Source organism: Crotalus tigris, unplaced genomic scaffold, assembly GCF_016545835.1.
Source record: "Crotalus tigris isolate CLP2741 ecotype Arizona unplaced genomic scaffold, ASM1654583v1 scf7180000017646.2482762, whole genome shotgun sequence".
Classification (NCBI taxonomy): Eukaryota; Metazoa; Chordata; class Lepidosauria; order Squamata; family Viperidae; genus Crotalus; species Crotalus tigris.
In genome coordinates this window covers 731,655-749,145 of record NW_024096538.1, presented here as the reverse complement: position 1 = coordinate 749,145, position 17,491 = coordinate 731,655, and the positions used below count along the sequence as shown (strand labels likewise).

The 17,491-nt window shown below is 32.2% G+C and overlaps 1 protein-coding gene across 2 annotated transcripts in view; it reads left to right on the top strand.

The window, feature by feature from the left end:
• EPHA6 (EPH receptor A6) overlaps nucleotides 1–17,491 on the top strand; it is a 429,534-nt gene that overhangs the window by 119,397 nt on the left and 292,646 nt on the right. For both annotated transcript variants that reach the window (XM_039335687.1, XM_039335688.1), the window contains exon 3: nucleotides 11,192–11,855. In XM_039335687.1, coding sequence (XP_039191621.1) covers nucleotides 11,210–11,855 — 646 coding nt within the window. In that variant the 5' untranslated portion in view covers nucleotides 11,192–11,209. The remainder of the gene's footprint in view (nucleotides 1–11,191; nucleotides 11,856–17,491) is intronic.

Here is a 17,491-nt window from a genome sequence, read left to right as displayed (position 1 = left end):
CTCTATTTGTGTAGTTCTCTACCCCTTCCCTTCACCCGGGAAGGGGATTTTGAGCCGCGGGCCAGCTGATGTCGCTGTGCTCCGCAAATCTAACGCCGCCCCAGGAGGACGGCTATAATGTAGCCGCCATCACCGACGCTAACCACTGGAAGTCTGGAGAGCCATGTTTTCATATCTTTCACAAAGACCAGGAGAGTGGGAACCCACTTCACCTCGAGGTGGGGAAAATGTTCAACAGTTGCGGGAATGACAGAGAAGTCTGTCATTCTTTAACTAACAGGGTCCACAACATACCTTCCCTGGCTGACTGGGTTGGATGGGCCAATGTAAGGGGATGAAAATGGTTCCATAGGTAGCTGGTCTTATGCCATGTGGAATTTTAAATGTTTATGGAGATTCTCAATATAAATCCTTCCATTCTCCACTATCCAGTTAGAGCTAAAGAAGCTTCTTTGTGAGAAACAAAATGTCTTCAAAGAAAAAAAAAGTACCTTTGGGACTTTAAAGATCATAACCAACACCTTAAATTGGACCAGAAGCAAACTGGCACCCAATGCAACTTGCACAGCAAAGATGTAATATGCACCGTTTTTGGGGTGGCCAAGATTGCCTATGCATCCACATTCTGTACCTGCTGAAGCTTTTGGATACTCTTCAAGGACAGCCCTGTGTAAAACACATTTCAATATTCCAATTGAGAGATGAGAGGGCATATATTATTTATATTTCTAGACCACCCATCTCCCTCAAGGAGGGGATCTAGGCAGCTTTGATACAATGGTGACAAACTTTCTATATTTAAAATGGTTACTTAATCAAGTATTATTTTTTTACCATTACATAAGTATCTGTTGCATTTTATTGTTTTATAAACAGTATGTCATGTGTGATATATAAAATCATGTGGTAAACAATTAAAATATAATAAACAATAAAAATCGGCTTTATGTTCACATCAGTTAATCATGCAAAAGACTAAAACTAAAATATGAGCTAACAATTTCTTCAATAGTACTTAAACATAAAATTATACTGAAATGAAGTTTAGAAGGTCTGATATCCCCAAAAATATAAAATACTAGCCAATCTCTTATAAGACAATATTTAACAAATTGAACTAATAATAGAGTTTCTATTTCTGCTTTGTCACTTTTATTTTCCTTATCTTATTTGGCTTACATAAGACAGTATAATGAACTTTTAGAAAAGACCATTTAGGAGACTAAGTCAAGCTCATTATTTAGTACAGAACCTATATTCTTCTGTATAATATCTTCTTAGCATTTGAACAGTACTATTTCTTTCCCTTTTTAGTCTTTTATTTTCAAGACTGAACTTGGTACCTTAATTTGCTGTCATAAGCTTCTAATCTTCCTATCATACTTATTTCCCTTCTCTGAACCTGTTCCACCTTATCTGAATTTTCTTAAAATTTATTGTCCAAAACTATTCTTGAGGTAGAGTCCGATCAACAGTGAAAACAACAGAGCATAATCTAGATGCTATTTATTGATGCATCATAAAATCACTCTGCCTTTTTAAAGGAAGATTATAATCAACTACACATTTAGAATCTTTTTTATAAGTACTATCAAGCTTCACACCAGGACGTTAACAAATCTCAGCTCTTCAGATACTTAACTCCTTGCTCAACAATTGACTTAACTTGTCCAAAGACTCTCACACAAGACTTGATTAGATTAGATTCTGTATTCTGCAGAGAAGAATGAAGTCTGATTTACACAAGAGATAATTTACCGTCTTCAGTTTAAAGAAGAGCTTTTTCTGCGTGTCCATTGTCTTGACAGCCTTGTGTGACAACTGACCTATGTTCCCATAATACTGCTCCTTAGATTGGGAACTGCTGGATGCCACTTTACCGAATTTAGCCCTTACAAATATTTAAAATTATCAAATGGAACAATACTTGACTTATATTTGTCACTTGCTTCTTCAGCATTAGATTTCCTACCAGTATTTTAGAATACAAATGTGTGTGTGTGAGTGCGTGCGCACTTAAGAACTTTGAATTTGGTTCAAGAAACTGTGCCTCCATTAAAAGAAATGGAATCATCAATCAGCACTAGACCTTTTGGCAAACCAAGCTGTAGCATTTCATACAAACTGCAGTTTCTGTATCATCTTCAAAGGCAATTATAAAGCACATTATAAATGTTTACTCTTAAGTTTAGCAAAATTTACTGGTGCTCCTAGTGATGTAATTTATCAGTATGTGATCCACCATAGCCTAGATTTCTTCTGGTTAAGAAATAAGTAAGTGATGAATCAGCAAGACGTGGGAAAAGCTTAACCTCTTATATAAAGATGTAGGAAAATTCTAGGTCATGTAACTCATCAACTGTGGTGGTGCAGTGGTTAAAATGCAGTATTGCAGACTAATTCTGCCAACTGCCAGCAGCTCAATTCTTCCCAGCTCAAGGTTGATTCAACCTTCTATCCTCTGAAGTCAGTAAAAGGAGGACCTAGATTGTTGGGGGCAATATACTGATCCTGTAAATCACTTAGAGAAGGCTATAAATCACTGTGAAGTGGTATATAAGTCTATTGCTATTGCTATCATGTTCCGAAGGCAATCCTTCATTAGTGTCATCTTCAGCATATTGATCCTTAGTCAGCTAAATACTTATAGTATAATATTTCCATTACCTCTATCCATATAACCCATATGGATAGAAATAGATTTTGGAAATACAATATATGCATGGTGTCTGTGTGAGAGAATAACAAAGAGATGTTGGGAGACTGGATTATAGTAATTTATGCATTGGTCTGGAAAGGGCTGTGCTGGGTGGGCTGACTTGCTGGCTGTTGGTTGGCTGGATGGATGGAGAGGATCAAGACTTCAAAAAACTTGGCAGCCATTGTCCGATTATTTCTTCAATTTAGAAAGAAATTAAATGAAGTATGCCATCCTAAACAAAAATAATAGAAAATGTAGAGTTTTGAACCAAATGACCATGTCAATTTAAATAGTAAAGTATTTTTCTTCAGATGGCATAAAACACATAAAAGTAAAATATTCCTTGAGGCCTCCCAACTTTGATAATAACATGGAAATGTTCATGTAGGTTTCTTGGAAAACATATAAAAGTCATTTCATTTATTTAGCAAATTTATATAGCTGAGCATCTTACTAAATTTGATTTTGGTGAGCATACAACCCTCAACCATTAAACACAATATAACAACTGTTAAAACAATTCAACATAAGTAAGAAACATAAGAAAATAATATTTAAGCACAATACAACCCTATCACAGGCTCCCTAGAAGATCCACAAGGTTGTTGGAACAGCTACATTTTAAGGGCTTTCCAGATGGCTAACAGGGATATCAATCAATCAGAATACAGCTGGAAGGAACCTTGGAGGTCTTCTAGTCCAACCCCTTGCTCAAGCAGGAGATTTTATAACTTTTCAGATAGGTAGCTGTCCAGTCTTTTCTTAAAAAACCTCCAGTGACTAACCTTACTCGGGGAGGGGAAGAGAAGGATATTATAGAGGTCAGGAGCCATAGTCAACAAAACATTTTTTCTGGACCAACAACATATCTCTCCTGCTGGACCCAATGGAATGGGTATATATAATCAGGAAGAAGCAGTCTCTCAAGTAACCTTGTTGCTGGAAGTAGACTGGCAGCCAATGCAATTAACCACTGCCTCTTCAAAAAATATTAGTTATTTTTATCCTTCCTATCATTATCATTTTTTATAAATAACCCAAGTAGTGGACACATAAAATACTCTTTCCTCTATCTATTTTCCCCTAGTTTCCCCAATTGTAAGGTGAATTGGGTTAAGAGAGGGTGACAGGCCCAAAGTTACCCAGCTGGCTTTCATGCCTAAGGTGAGGTTAGAACTGTGAGTTTCCTGGCTTACAGCCTGGTGCCTTAACTACTAGACCAAATTGCCATATGCTAAGATTTGGTAAAGCTTCCAATATCATCAGCAACAACAACAACTACAACAAAAAGAGAGCAAGAAGATTATTTTCACAACACAGTGCAGGTTCTTTGATCATTCAAGAATCAAAAATACAAGCAGCAAGAAATCCATTACCACACATAAAAGCTGGAGAGAAAGACATAAGATTTAAATCTTGGGATATTACATATTTTAGACTGGAGTGGTAGATTCTAATCTTCTTTGTTATTAAGGCAATAAAAGCATTGTCCTGACTGTTTTGTTATTAGCTCCTGCAGCTTCATCTTTGGCACTCTATACACAGCTAAATTATCTCATTACTACTCAATTCCAAGTTCAGTCTCAGATCTTTAATAAGGATATAGGAATTACATTACAGATGAGTTTATCACAGAGACAAATAATCCACAGAAATTAAAAAAGAAATACTAGCAATTCTTAAAGTTTACTGAATATATAAATGCTTATTCAAGCATATATGGTTGCTTGGTTATAAAATGCTATTGCCACAGAATGTCACAAATATTAACATAAACTTTTATTTTAAATCTTTAATATATTGAAAGTGCAAAGAACCAGAAATGGCTTCAGTTTTATGCAGTTCATTTATACAATGGCAATCCCCCAAATGGACTGTTGTGGTAAAATCAAATTTTATGTAAATCTAAATTGTTTCAGGATACAAATAATTATTAGGAGTATCTTTTATCATTCCCAAAAGATAGAAAAGTGAATCTGTGATTACAAGCTAAAGAGATTATATTGTACAGTTCTATTTGAAACAGCTATTAGCATAGGAGAACTGATTGTCATTGTCAAAATGAGAAGTAAATTGAAATATAAGAACAAAAAATTCTAGGTATTTAAGGGCATTTGTATTCCATCTTCCTTAGCTAGTCTTTTAATTCCTTAGCTGAACCTCCCTTAAGACTGGAAGATCATTGCAGTGTCCTTTTATTCAAAACCAAGAATCTTGCAACTGAAGGAATATCAACAGAGAGGAGCTGTTAATAAATCAAGCATTTCCTTCATAGTATTTCACCTTGTGTTACTTTTTATCTCCTCCAAGACAATTCATAAAAAATTCATGTCCTGTTTAACTGAGAGCAAATGACATGGACTTCAGCCCAGCTTACATACAAAATTTTCCATGCAGACCGATAAATGTCAGATACGATGTTTTAACAAAAGGTTCATATTGTGTTTAAATAATTATTCTGCTCTTTCCTTTGGGATGTTATTCATACAAACAGGTGAAAAAACTGTAACTAATGGGAAATGGTTAGCATTACTTCATCAGAATTCTTCCCATTTTAGTATTACCACAAAATGCCTTTTTTATTACTAAAGAGTGGTTTGCCAATGAAAACATTAGTACGGGATTCAGATTTGTTCCTGCAATAGCCACGGTAAGCTTTAAAGGAGAATCACAGTCATTTATAGAAGCACTGCAATGAGTAAAGTTCAACTCAGCTGTATATTCAGCTGATGGACAGATCTTATACTTGGTTACCCATCTGTAAAATGGAAAGTGGTTTGGCTTCACAGAGTACAAATATATGAGGCAATAATGTATTCTGTATATTATGAAGGACACTGTAATGACAAGACATAATTCTGAGTTCTGAGAAGACACAGCCATGTTTGCCAATGTCGGCAAACATAGTATAAAGGCCTATGTGATTTGTAGACGACATAACTTCTTTTTATGTTTTTAGGCACGGAAAGATGGAAACCTAGGATGAAACCTACATTCATCCATGAAATTCATTATTTTCCTTGGCACTTCACTACATCTTATCTTAACCAAATGTTGTAAGGACAGAATTGGACAGAGAGATAAATATCCATTGTAGATTCAGTTTATATCAAAATATAAACATGTACTCTGTGGCATCATAAACAAACTCTACCCTTATGTAAAGTAGTTGAATCTCAAGTTAAAAGTATTTAGGTCATATATTTTGCATCAAACCCTTGGTGTTTTGTTTTGTTTTGTTTTTCATTTCTTCTCTGTAATCCACTGTGGATGTTGTGATTATAAAAATTATATATATAGACTTAAACTGCTTTAAATTAAATAAATATGGGGGGTTTCTAATGTAGAATGCTCACAAAACAATAAACATATTATGAAACATTTCAGAAATGTTGTTAAGTTGAAAGTGACTTTATTACTTTCTCTGTTCTTTATAAAGCAGAAAATTATCTAGTTTTATTGGTGTTATAACTTACAGTGAACTGCAAGTCACAGACATCGTTTTATTGTGTTTTTCATTATAAACTAATAGTATTAGGTTTCAAGGATTCAGGTAAAATTAATTATTTAGCACAACTTTCAATTTTTTACTTTTATCTCCCAGACTGGATTAATTTTGAAAGGTACTCTGGATTTTTAACTACAAAACTATTTATAATAGCTTTTGCTTTGTTTTATCCATATCTGTCTTGTGAGATTGCTATGAAAATAAAGACATTTATTTGACTTCTAAATGGATGCTATGTTAAATTTTAAACAATAACAAAAAACAAATTTATAACCAATAACCATTTAATAACTTAACCACAGCTAAAACTCATTATTTAAATTTCAATTTAAGTTGGGAGTTGAGAAGTGGAGGTGAAACCCTTACTAGAACTTGCAAGGTTGTTAGTGATCTGAAAGTTATTGTCATCTAATAAAAAGGTATGGAGAAATGCAGGGATAATCTTGACAATGGTATGAAGAATCTTTTAGGGTAATAAAGTCACTTCTGAGAAAAGTAATAGTGTGAGAAATAAACTCAAAATAGTCTCACTTTGATTCTGTTTGATATCAGAGGAAACAAATGAAAACTCTTGAGGTTAACATTGTATTACTATACCTTATAACGATAAAGTGGCATACCTGGAATACAGGTAATATTTGTTTCTTGACTTGTTCTACTTTAAAAGGTTCCATAGTTCATTTGTCAACTTGGAATAAGTCCAAATTTTGTTTAACCATGTCTTTTTGAATACTAGATAATTACATAATGTTTATTTTCCAACTTTGCAGTTGGAAAATATTTATTCATTTGTTTGTTTATTTATTTATATTGAATTTAATATTTTCACTCATCTCATAACAAAATGTATAAATAAATAAATATAAATATATAATAAACATTGCAGTCCTGGCAGGAAATGGGATAATAAACATTATGCAATATTTTATTATTTTATTACTGTTTATTCCTTCCATGATCATGCTTATTTGTTATAATAGCATAGCAGAATACAAATATAATAACAATAAAACACTAATAATACAAATAAGATAACAACACCAATGAACAACACTATATGCACGGTGTAAAAATCTAGATGACCACTAGAAAGGCAACAAGCCTTTCAGTCATGCAGGTTTTCATTGTATTTAATATAGCACCATGCAAAACAATATAATGATCCAAATTAGCATGCAGATTAACTGGCAAAATCTCATTCATGAAAACATGTAGGCATTGGCCCATTTTTGGCAAGAATAAATATCCATAGAAATAGTTAAGGAAGTTTTGGTGTTTATCTGTATAAATGAATCCATGCATTTTGTTATGCTGTGATGCAGCAAACTTTATTATTACTATAGCTACATTTAAATGTTCAAAGTGAATATTTATAGAATTTAATGGAAATAGTTATATTGGGAACATTTTTTTATTTTGGTTTAAGGTGAACACAAAGCATGTTGCAACTTTTGGCTTTAACAGCAATCCCTGCAGCAAGAAAAGATACTGCAATTAAACTGTCAAAATCTAAACTATTAAGTGGCATTCAAGTCTCCTCTAATTATTGTTGTTTTAATAAAATAAAAAACCTTTTTGAATGTCTTCTTTTAAATGACTCACTTATTTGCCAAAAGCAGAGAGCATTATTCTGGATAGTTCAACCTTGTGAAATTTTTTTTATTTCCTCCATTCTTAAATACATTTAAGAAATAGCTATAAATCTATTTCAGTCTTCCCTAATCTAATGCCCTCCAGAAAACATCATTTCTGAATTTCATATTAGCATTTCACAGGGTTTACTCAGTTCTTCACAGTGTAGACCTTTAAAAAAATATTCTTTAGGGACTGGAGGCATTAGAATGATCCTTCTAAAATCTATGTGACATTATTAACTCAATATATAAGAGAAAATGACCATGAAGACTTTGAAGATAATATGGAATAAATCTAACTTTATAAGCTTCAAAAACAGATTTTTCTGAAGATATGGATGAAATAAGCGATCATAAGAAGGATTAGTAAAAAGTGGCTGATCCACATTTAACAAGCACAACTTCTTAACAGTTCTTAGAAGAAGAATTATTGGCTACAAACTTTAAAAATGATCAGGATTAGTTATTTCCAATTCTAGAGAGCATAACATAAAATATTTATGAATATTTTATTCATATAAATTTATTTCCTCCTTCAGAAAAAATTTACTAAAAAAAAATCATACATTTCTGAGAAATACATTTTTTATCTCTTGAAAACAGATCAAGTGCCTTTTCTCTTTCTGAAAAGTGGCAAGAGACTGATTGTCACTGTCAATACAATAACTGAAAACTGTCTGGTTTTCAGTTATTGTAATGAGTTATCAGTTAAGTTCTGAAAAATAGTTGTGTTCCAACTGTGCCTTCTAAATGCTTTAAACTACACTTTCCAGAACTGTCAGCTGGAAATTTAGGAAATATAATGTATCTGGGGAGTGCCAGGCTGGAGAAAGTTTCCCCTTACAAAAACATGATTGCTTTGATGATTCATGTATGAAAAATTTACTTTTAAGCATAGAGATTCTACATATATTTAGATATTTTAAAACAAATACAATATAAAACAAGGAACATTAGTCTTTTAAAAAAATAAGCATCACAATAAAGTTTCAAGAGATAATAAAATACAGACCTGTGCATTATCCTTTGTCAACTAAAAAATGCATCTTGGCAACTAACATTAGGAGCTAATGTTATAAAACCTAGATTTAGATTTTATGAAACAGAATCTGTTTAGAAGTTTATGGTACAAGAAATATGGATGAACATTTTTACTTCCATAGGCTATGAAGTCCTATTGGCAAAACCTCTTACTTGATATAACTTGAATGATTTTTCAGTACATTAACATAAATTCATTATAGTTATATTAGTAATAATAATTTATATGACACAGTTGTGATTTTGTTTAAAATACATTAATCTGAAATCTGCAACAAAAAATTATTCTATTTTTGTCAAGCACATTTCAAAAAACCCTAAAATGCTACAAATGCTACAAAGTTTAATAACAGATAACATAGAGTTAACATTTGTGAACAGATTTTTGTTTTGGTCCATTATTGTCAGTATCCAGAAAGAATTGCCCTTCACAAAGATCACACAAAACTCTTTATTTTTTAGATCATAAATTTGTAATTTGTTTCCAGGTATAGCAGTGAAGACATCAGATTTTTTTTTCATGGAAATAGGAAAGATCAACTTATCATGGCCCTTTTAAGTATAAACCAGATTTCTCCTTATACGCATAAAAGATAGTATGTGCAATGAAGACATGAACTAGGCTATATTTTGTTTTAGATGTATCAACCTTCACATAGTCAAGATTTAATAAACTGGAATTCCTTCAGCTATTTTCAAGCCAGTTACATACATAATTGTCATACCATAGAGCCAACTTAATAACTTAGAAATTAGTATTTATTGGAGTTCTTTGTCAAATGTTTTACTGAAGTTATGATATATTATTTGTGGGGCATTCTCACAATCTGCTAGAAAAATCTCAGTCAAAAGAATGCAATTACATTACTCTGGCAAGAATTGTTCATGATAAAATCATACTAATTTTTGGTAATTATTGCATTGTTTACAATGTATCTACAGATCAGTTTCTAAATACTTTTTTCTAGAATCATCACAGGTTAATCTGTAGTTTTCTGTATCTTCCTTTCCCCTTCCTTCCACCCCCCCTTTTTTTTAAAAAAATAGGATCAATATTTGGTCTCCCCCAATCATCTTGAATTTACCTTTTCTACAGATTGAAGAGATAAATGTAATAAAAACCTCAGCCAAGCTTCAGCACTATGAATTTCACTGCACTAAAGATAACTGGGCTGCAGAACCTGTATCAATAGACTTATCACTTGCTGGTGTTTTATGCCTTGTTGAAGATAGGAGAAAGAAACATAATGTCTTCACTGATCAACAAATCTGTCTTGAAATCAGAATGATTCTTGCACTCAGTCCATTACTGATATCTCCATTTGTATTCTTTTGGATAGGTGAAAAGAAATGAAGTGAAGATAGATCTTATTTTCACCTATACTTATTTAACTTCACTGTTGTCCAGACTCTTGTCATGAATGATGGCAGTTTCTATAGCAGATAGGGATTTTGACAGATTTATTTTACCGTTATTTTTATTCCTGTTCCCATTTGATCCTCTTTCAGTTTATTTTTGAATTTCCATTACTTTCATATATATTTTTATTTCTTTTGCAAATATATATTGTTCCAATCTTAAATCTTCCATTTAACAGTCTTATTTTCTTGAGTTACGTCTTAAAATATGCTTTATTTTAAATAGTTTCTTTTCTTTTTACTATAAGATTATTAATAAAATGGTTGTATATTATCTTTCTTCCTTTGTCCTTGGAAATAATGTCAGATTCTTCTCTCCCGGCACTCTACCAATAACCATGTCTATGTATTATTAAAATATTAGACATGCAACACATCCTTAAACTTTTGATCCTGGGCTGAATACTGAGGCTGAGAATGGACCAAGCAGAGATGTGCTCACTGATTACTGAGAATTACTTTGGGAATGTTGCCAACGTTGTTTTAAAAAGCAGCTACTATGGTGAAAAGACAAAACAAAAATGCAATTTGAAGTGACCCTGATGAATTGTGTTTCATGTTCCCTGAAGGGAAAGCATTGGAGCAAACAACCACCCAGATTAATGAAAGACAATTAATCTACTTTCTGAACCTACCACAGAGTATTTGGGGTGGTACCTGCATGCTTTTTGAAAAAGTACTGCCCCCAAATGAAATAACCATGTGAAATGATAGTAATGTCATTCTTAATATCTACTTCTGGCAATTTCAGCTTTGTCACAGTTCTTCAATTTAATAACAGTTAATATATCAACAACATTATGCTCTTTTGAATTAATATAAATAAAAGATGCCTACAGTTTTTGATTGTTATGATGATTTTTTTCATGGAATGTATTTTCTTTTTAGTGGGATGCTATAACAGAAATGGATGAATATAATCGTCCTATCCACACATACCAGGTATGTAATGTTATGGAACCCAACCAAAACAACTGGCTTCGTACAAATTGGATCTCACGTGATGCTGCCCAGAAAATTTATGTGGAAATGAAATTTACACTGAGGGACTGCAACAGCATTCCATGGGTGCTGGGGACATGCAAAGAAACATTCAACCTTTACTATCTGGAATCAGATGAATCCCATGGAATTAAATTCAAGCCAAACCAATACAGCAAAATTGATACTATTGCAGCTGATGAAAGTTTTACTCAGATGGATTTGGGAGATCGCATCCTGAAACTGAATACAGAAGTTCGTGAAGTGGGACCAATAAACCGAAAAGGATTTTTTCTTGCCTTTCAAGATATTGGAGCATGCATTGCTTTGGTTTCTGTCCGTGTTTACTACAAAAAGTGTCCTTTCACTGTTCGGAACTTGGCTATGTTTCCTGACACCATTCCAAGGGTTGATTCTTCTTCTTTAGTGGAAGTACGAGGTTCTTGTGTGAAGAGTGCTGAAGAACGGGATACTCCAAAGTTATATTGTGGAGCTGATGGGGACTGGCTAGTTCCTCTAGGACGATGCATATGCAGTGTTGGTTATGAAGAAGTGGATGGTTCATGCCATGGTAAGACAATTGTTTTAAGTAAATTCCAAGGCAAGTTTTGAATTATACTCAGCTAGATGGGTTATAGTCCAGCTTTTAACTAAATTTCATTTCTCAATAGAAAATGCATTAAATTTATTATTCATTTAATTGTTGGATGAAGCTCATATATTGAAAACAAATATGTCATCAATGAAGAATGATGAAAGCTTCATTTACAGAAAAAATGTTTTATTCTTAAAAAAATAAGTAAAATGGAATTGTTCATTGTTATTTGCTTTTAAGAAGAGTAAACAATTTCTTGTGTGCATACTAAGCAATTACGAATATAATATAAGTTGGTATCTTGTTCAAATACATAGTAGCTTTGTTGTCCTGGCATTTTGCTAGCTAAAAACACTTGAAGAGTGACATGTTGTAGAAGCTTATTTAATTTCAAAACAATATAGAAATGAGAAATACTATATTAGGTGGCAAGTATTGCATATTGGAAAAAGCATATATTTATGAGAAAAAGATCCAAGTATTTGGAGAACAAATAGATGCACATAAACGTTATTTGGTGTGGGGAGAAGATCAAGTGGAAAATATTTTGCTCATTAGAATTTATTAAATTATAGTGATTAGAGTCAAGGACAATTTTTTTTTCAAATCTGGCTATAATCTTTAATTTTGTCAATAAATATATATATTGCTAATATATTGATAGAATAATATTTCCTCTTAATAGAATAAAAGGAATTGATTTTATTAATGGATGAAAATATTTGTTCATATTTGTATAAATACTGAGATTGTTTTAAATTACATAGAATAACTTAGTTTAATTCTGCAGTTATGAAAAACGTACACTGAATTAAATTTATGCTGATTATTAGATATACTAGCTACTTGGATGCTTGTTTTTATCCAAATACAGAAAGGCTGCATGGAACTAGATAATCTAAAAGCTTCAATGTATGATGAACCTATCAGAATTTAAGCAAGATGCAATTGACATTTCCAGATTAAACAATTTATGAATCCTTTACAAACTACGCTTATTCGTACTCTTCAGGTTGAAAAATTTGCTGATAGTTGGTCTTTGATCAACTAAATATTTATATATTTTTATTTAAATTTAAATTACTGAAGATGAAGATTTTCAGAAGACTATTTAAAAAACAAGCTCATTAAAAATTCTGTGGCATCTCAGTTAAATCTATTTATTTTATTTATTTATTTATTTATTTATTTATTTATTTATTTTATGAGACTTATATACCGCTTTAAGTGAAAGCACTCTCTAAGCTGTGTACACCAGTAAGCAATGTATATATATATTTACATTGCCCCCAACAGTCTGGGTCCTCAAATAAATTTTATTTATTTTTATTTCAAATAAAAGCAACAGAAGAAAGGGCATGATTAAATAATATTGAAATAAAATTTAATAAGGCTGCTATAAGTTCAAAATTCTGAAATTAATGTAATAGTTGAATAAAATAATAACAATGTCTGATTATTATGCAAGTATTTTAATCTGAAAATGCAAAATGTTGATTATTATATAACTTCCTAACTGGGTAGGTTAGCAATATTTTTTTTAACAGCCTAGACAGGATGTCCCAAATATAGTCTTCTGCTTTTGCAGTAATTGCAGGATAGAATTATTCTCTGAAAATTTCCTATTAATTCCTGTGAAGTTCTATAATAGCTTCCTCCTTCTCTTCCTCCCTCTCTCCTTCTCTTCTCTCTCTCTCTCTCTCTCTCTCTCTCTCTCTTTCTCAAAAGAGGATCAATGTTGCTGCTCTACAAGCAGTATCTAGATAGGAACATAATAAACTGCAGGAGTACTTAAAAGCATGTTTATTTAAAGTGTTTTTATTTAATTGCTTAAGGAGTAGAAAATTAATGTTTAAACATTAACTGCTGTATTATATCTTCACTTTTTCAGTGGAGTATTATTTTCCCAGTTTGACACTGTAGGAATAAGAGGCTTTATAAATTTTCATACATTGGTTCATCTTTGAATTATTATTTTAGCTCCATGCTTCACATACTATGTTTTTAAATTCCATACCATACATTTGTATCCATGTGGTATGAATAATTCTAAGGAAAGCTGCAGCATTAAGAGCTCTAAAATTGATCTTCTCTCCACAAACTATACTATAAAACTTAACAGTAACAGGGAGCAGCAGAAATCTTCTGGTTCAGTTGCCGTACCGTTTATTTGCTGTGCTACATGACAGTCTGGAAATTCAATCTGCAAGCTATAAAAATATGCAGTAAAAGAACATGAGCACTGGTGGGTCAGTAGTAAAAGAGTTTACCGTGTAATGTTGTTCTCTCTATGTCTCTGTATACATGAGTAAAACAGAAAAGTTACAGGCTTTTTATTAATCCTAGAATGAATCAGTGTTATGATTCTCACTTAATCTTAAGAAATGCCTCACCAAATTGCTAATTTAGAATTTTCTTAAAGCCACACTGTATCATTGATAAAAGGGAACTCTGCTTTGTTCTTTTTATTCCACAAAGTGTTAGCTAAACAATTCTTTAACCTTTTTGCAGATTCACTGGTAAAATATAATACTTTTCATCTAAAGAATGGATCCTTTGATCCATTCCATAATAACTAATGCAGTAACTGAACAGTATCTGAATTAAATCTTCTCTTGAGAAAGTAGAAATTTTTTGACAATTAATTTGCTTTACCAAGATACTAATATTAATATTTCAATTTGTGAAACCAAATTAAGTAGATCAGATACCACCCTTCTTTCCAGTTCTTTTTTTGTAAAAAAAAAAAAAAAAGGTGCCAGAACTCACACACATCATACAACCCGCCTTGCCTACAAGGTTCCATCCCAAAAAGGTTCTGGAACTCCGTTCTGGGCATTCTATGACACAAAAAAAGCCCTGCTTCTTTCTATTTTCAACTGCCATCCCCATTCCAATGAATTTGTTTTCTTAATTTTCCTTCCCAGAACCTTTCACCTGAAACAGTATAGGATTATGTATGCTAGCCTTTGACTGAATAAAGATTTGTTTTAATTTCTATCCGTTTTTAATCATTTTTCCTGTCTGGCACCATTTGTTTTGAGGCTTCAAACCACTGCTAAAATCTCGAGACCACAGTATTGGACTCACCTAACATACTATTTTGAACAGAAAGTGTGTGTATGTATATATGTGTGGGTGTGTGATTGTGTAAGCAACTAACTTGTCTTCCTTCCTGAATGTTGTTAAGTAATTCTTATGAGAAAACAATAATATTCTTAAGCAAAGCTTAACTGCTTAACCAAACCTGATGTCTGCCTATATTATTTTTATGAGGACAATTCAGTACCCTCACAGGGACTTTTATTCAGTTTCCCAATCTATTTTTAATTGATATTTCTGGTAGTTGTAACATCTTTACAAAATTAATGATCATTAAAGTACTAAGCAATATATATGATCTCGAAGTGTAAGATATCTTGTCATCTGGTTTTATTGCTACAAAGTAACTCTTGTCTCTGTAGCAGGACAGAATATTTCTTGATTCAATATTGCCCCAAAAATAGTTCTTTCCTATTTTCTGGCATTATAGTTTAGTGGGGGAAAATAGTTTTATTTAATTAATTTATTTAAATTCTTTATATGCTAAATATACTGCTAAAGAAATAATTGTAAGACTCCTTAACAAATAAGCTCCATTTAGTGGTTCGCAGGAGAGTTGTAGTAACCACATCCAGTTTATTTGTCACATAGCGGTATTTTACATCTGTAAAACAGTAACTGAACATTTCCAATGGAAAGACTTTTCTATCTAAATATCATTCCACTTTCCTTATAGGCCTGGTCATTTAAGCCTATTAGTTCTATTTAGTAGGTAACATTTTAGAGAGCCAAATTTCCCAGTCAAGGAGTTCAGTTCAATTCTTCTTATATAGTAGAATGTAGATAACTTTAAAAGGTGAATGTTGATTAACTAGTCCATATACTTTTTTTTGACCAATGACAATTGCTTTGGAGGAAAAAGATAAATATAAAGATAAATATATTAAATAGAGAATTGCATGGAACATGAAAACATACATTTTCAAAATTAAAATCATAATTTTCAAGAATAGTTTTCATACAAAAATAAAATATTTGTTAGCTTTTGGGAGGAGAAGACAAAAGAAGAGTAGAGGAAATTCATTACAATTCTGATTGTCATGTTAAATTTATAAGCTATCATATTCCCTTTATTGTTACACTTTAGGAAGAGAGATAATAATTGGATAACAGAAATTGAAATCATTGGCTTTCCAGTAAATATACAAATATATTTATGTCATAGTTACATTGATTTATTTATATGCACTGCCAAAATTCTCAAACAACTATTTTGCCAAAAGTGTCATGATTTTCAACAATAGCTTGATTTTTACAAAAGAACACGAACATATTTTCTGGCACTCAAGTTTATTAAAATTGTTCCTTTCATTTAATATTAGAGTGTACCAACTAGTTCATGATAGTTTGATTTTAATAAATTAAGATATACATGCAATTCCTAAGACAAAATATTCACGATTTGCATTTTAAACAGAACATCATATACAGTAGAATAACTGCTTGAATATAACATTACCAAAAGTTACTATGTGGTGATCTCACTGTAATACTATACTACATCTGTGCAGTCTTTTACCTTTGGTAATAAAATGGTGCTTTGAACACCCATGGCAACTTGTCTGAAATTTTTGTGCAGCCCCAGGAAAAGACACAGTTGCGTTAAGGGATTGACAACAAGTGGAATATTCTTACAACCTTATGCAATTTGGAATCAAATACGATAATCTTCACAGCTCTTGTATATACTAGCAAAAATAAAGCTTTCAATCCCTCTTTCTATTTCTATTTATCTTTCTCCTTCATTTGCATTTCTCTTTATGAAAGATGCAAGATGAATCAGGAGCTCAGTTTCTAAGGAAAGTTAAAAGTGTCTCCATTTAAAATATTTCTGCAGCACCAGCTTAATTACAGTTGCTGAATTCAAATGATCTGAAACATATTTCACATTATAGCACTTTTGCTCAAATTACTTCAAAAGGAAATTGTAGTTCCTACTCATCATTTGAAGTTAGCTATAAGAAAGATAATGATTAGGTTAAGGACCATTTTAGTCATCAGGCAAATGATATGAATGCAGTCCCACAAGTCTTATTTCCCCTTATTTTCTGTAAAATGAAGTATATGCAGTAAATGCTCTGCCTAAGAGCAGCTCATCAGTACTGGAAAGACTTTTTTCCGTGAAATTTTGGACCTGTAAGTGACATAAAAGAGTCTCTAATTTGGTTTCTTTTTTCATGCAGTACTTAAATTTGGGTATCTAGGCTTCCCTATTGCATTTAAAGTCATAGCTTCATTTTGAATATCACGTTTTTCAAACTATTTACATTAGATCAGTGATGGGGAACCTATCACATGTGTTCCAAAGAGGTGACACAGGAGTGTTCACCCACATCCAACCACAAGTCTCCAAAGTATGCTCTGCTCTTGTGTAATTTATAAAGGCTGTGGTAGAATGGGGTGTGCTTGCAGATGGCCTCTGAATCTTCCAAAAGTTGCATAAGACAGCCATGCTTTTATGTGGTTTTTCAGAGGTTTCAGAGGCCATAGAATAGCATTCTCCAAAGCTG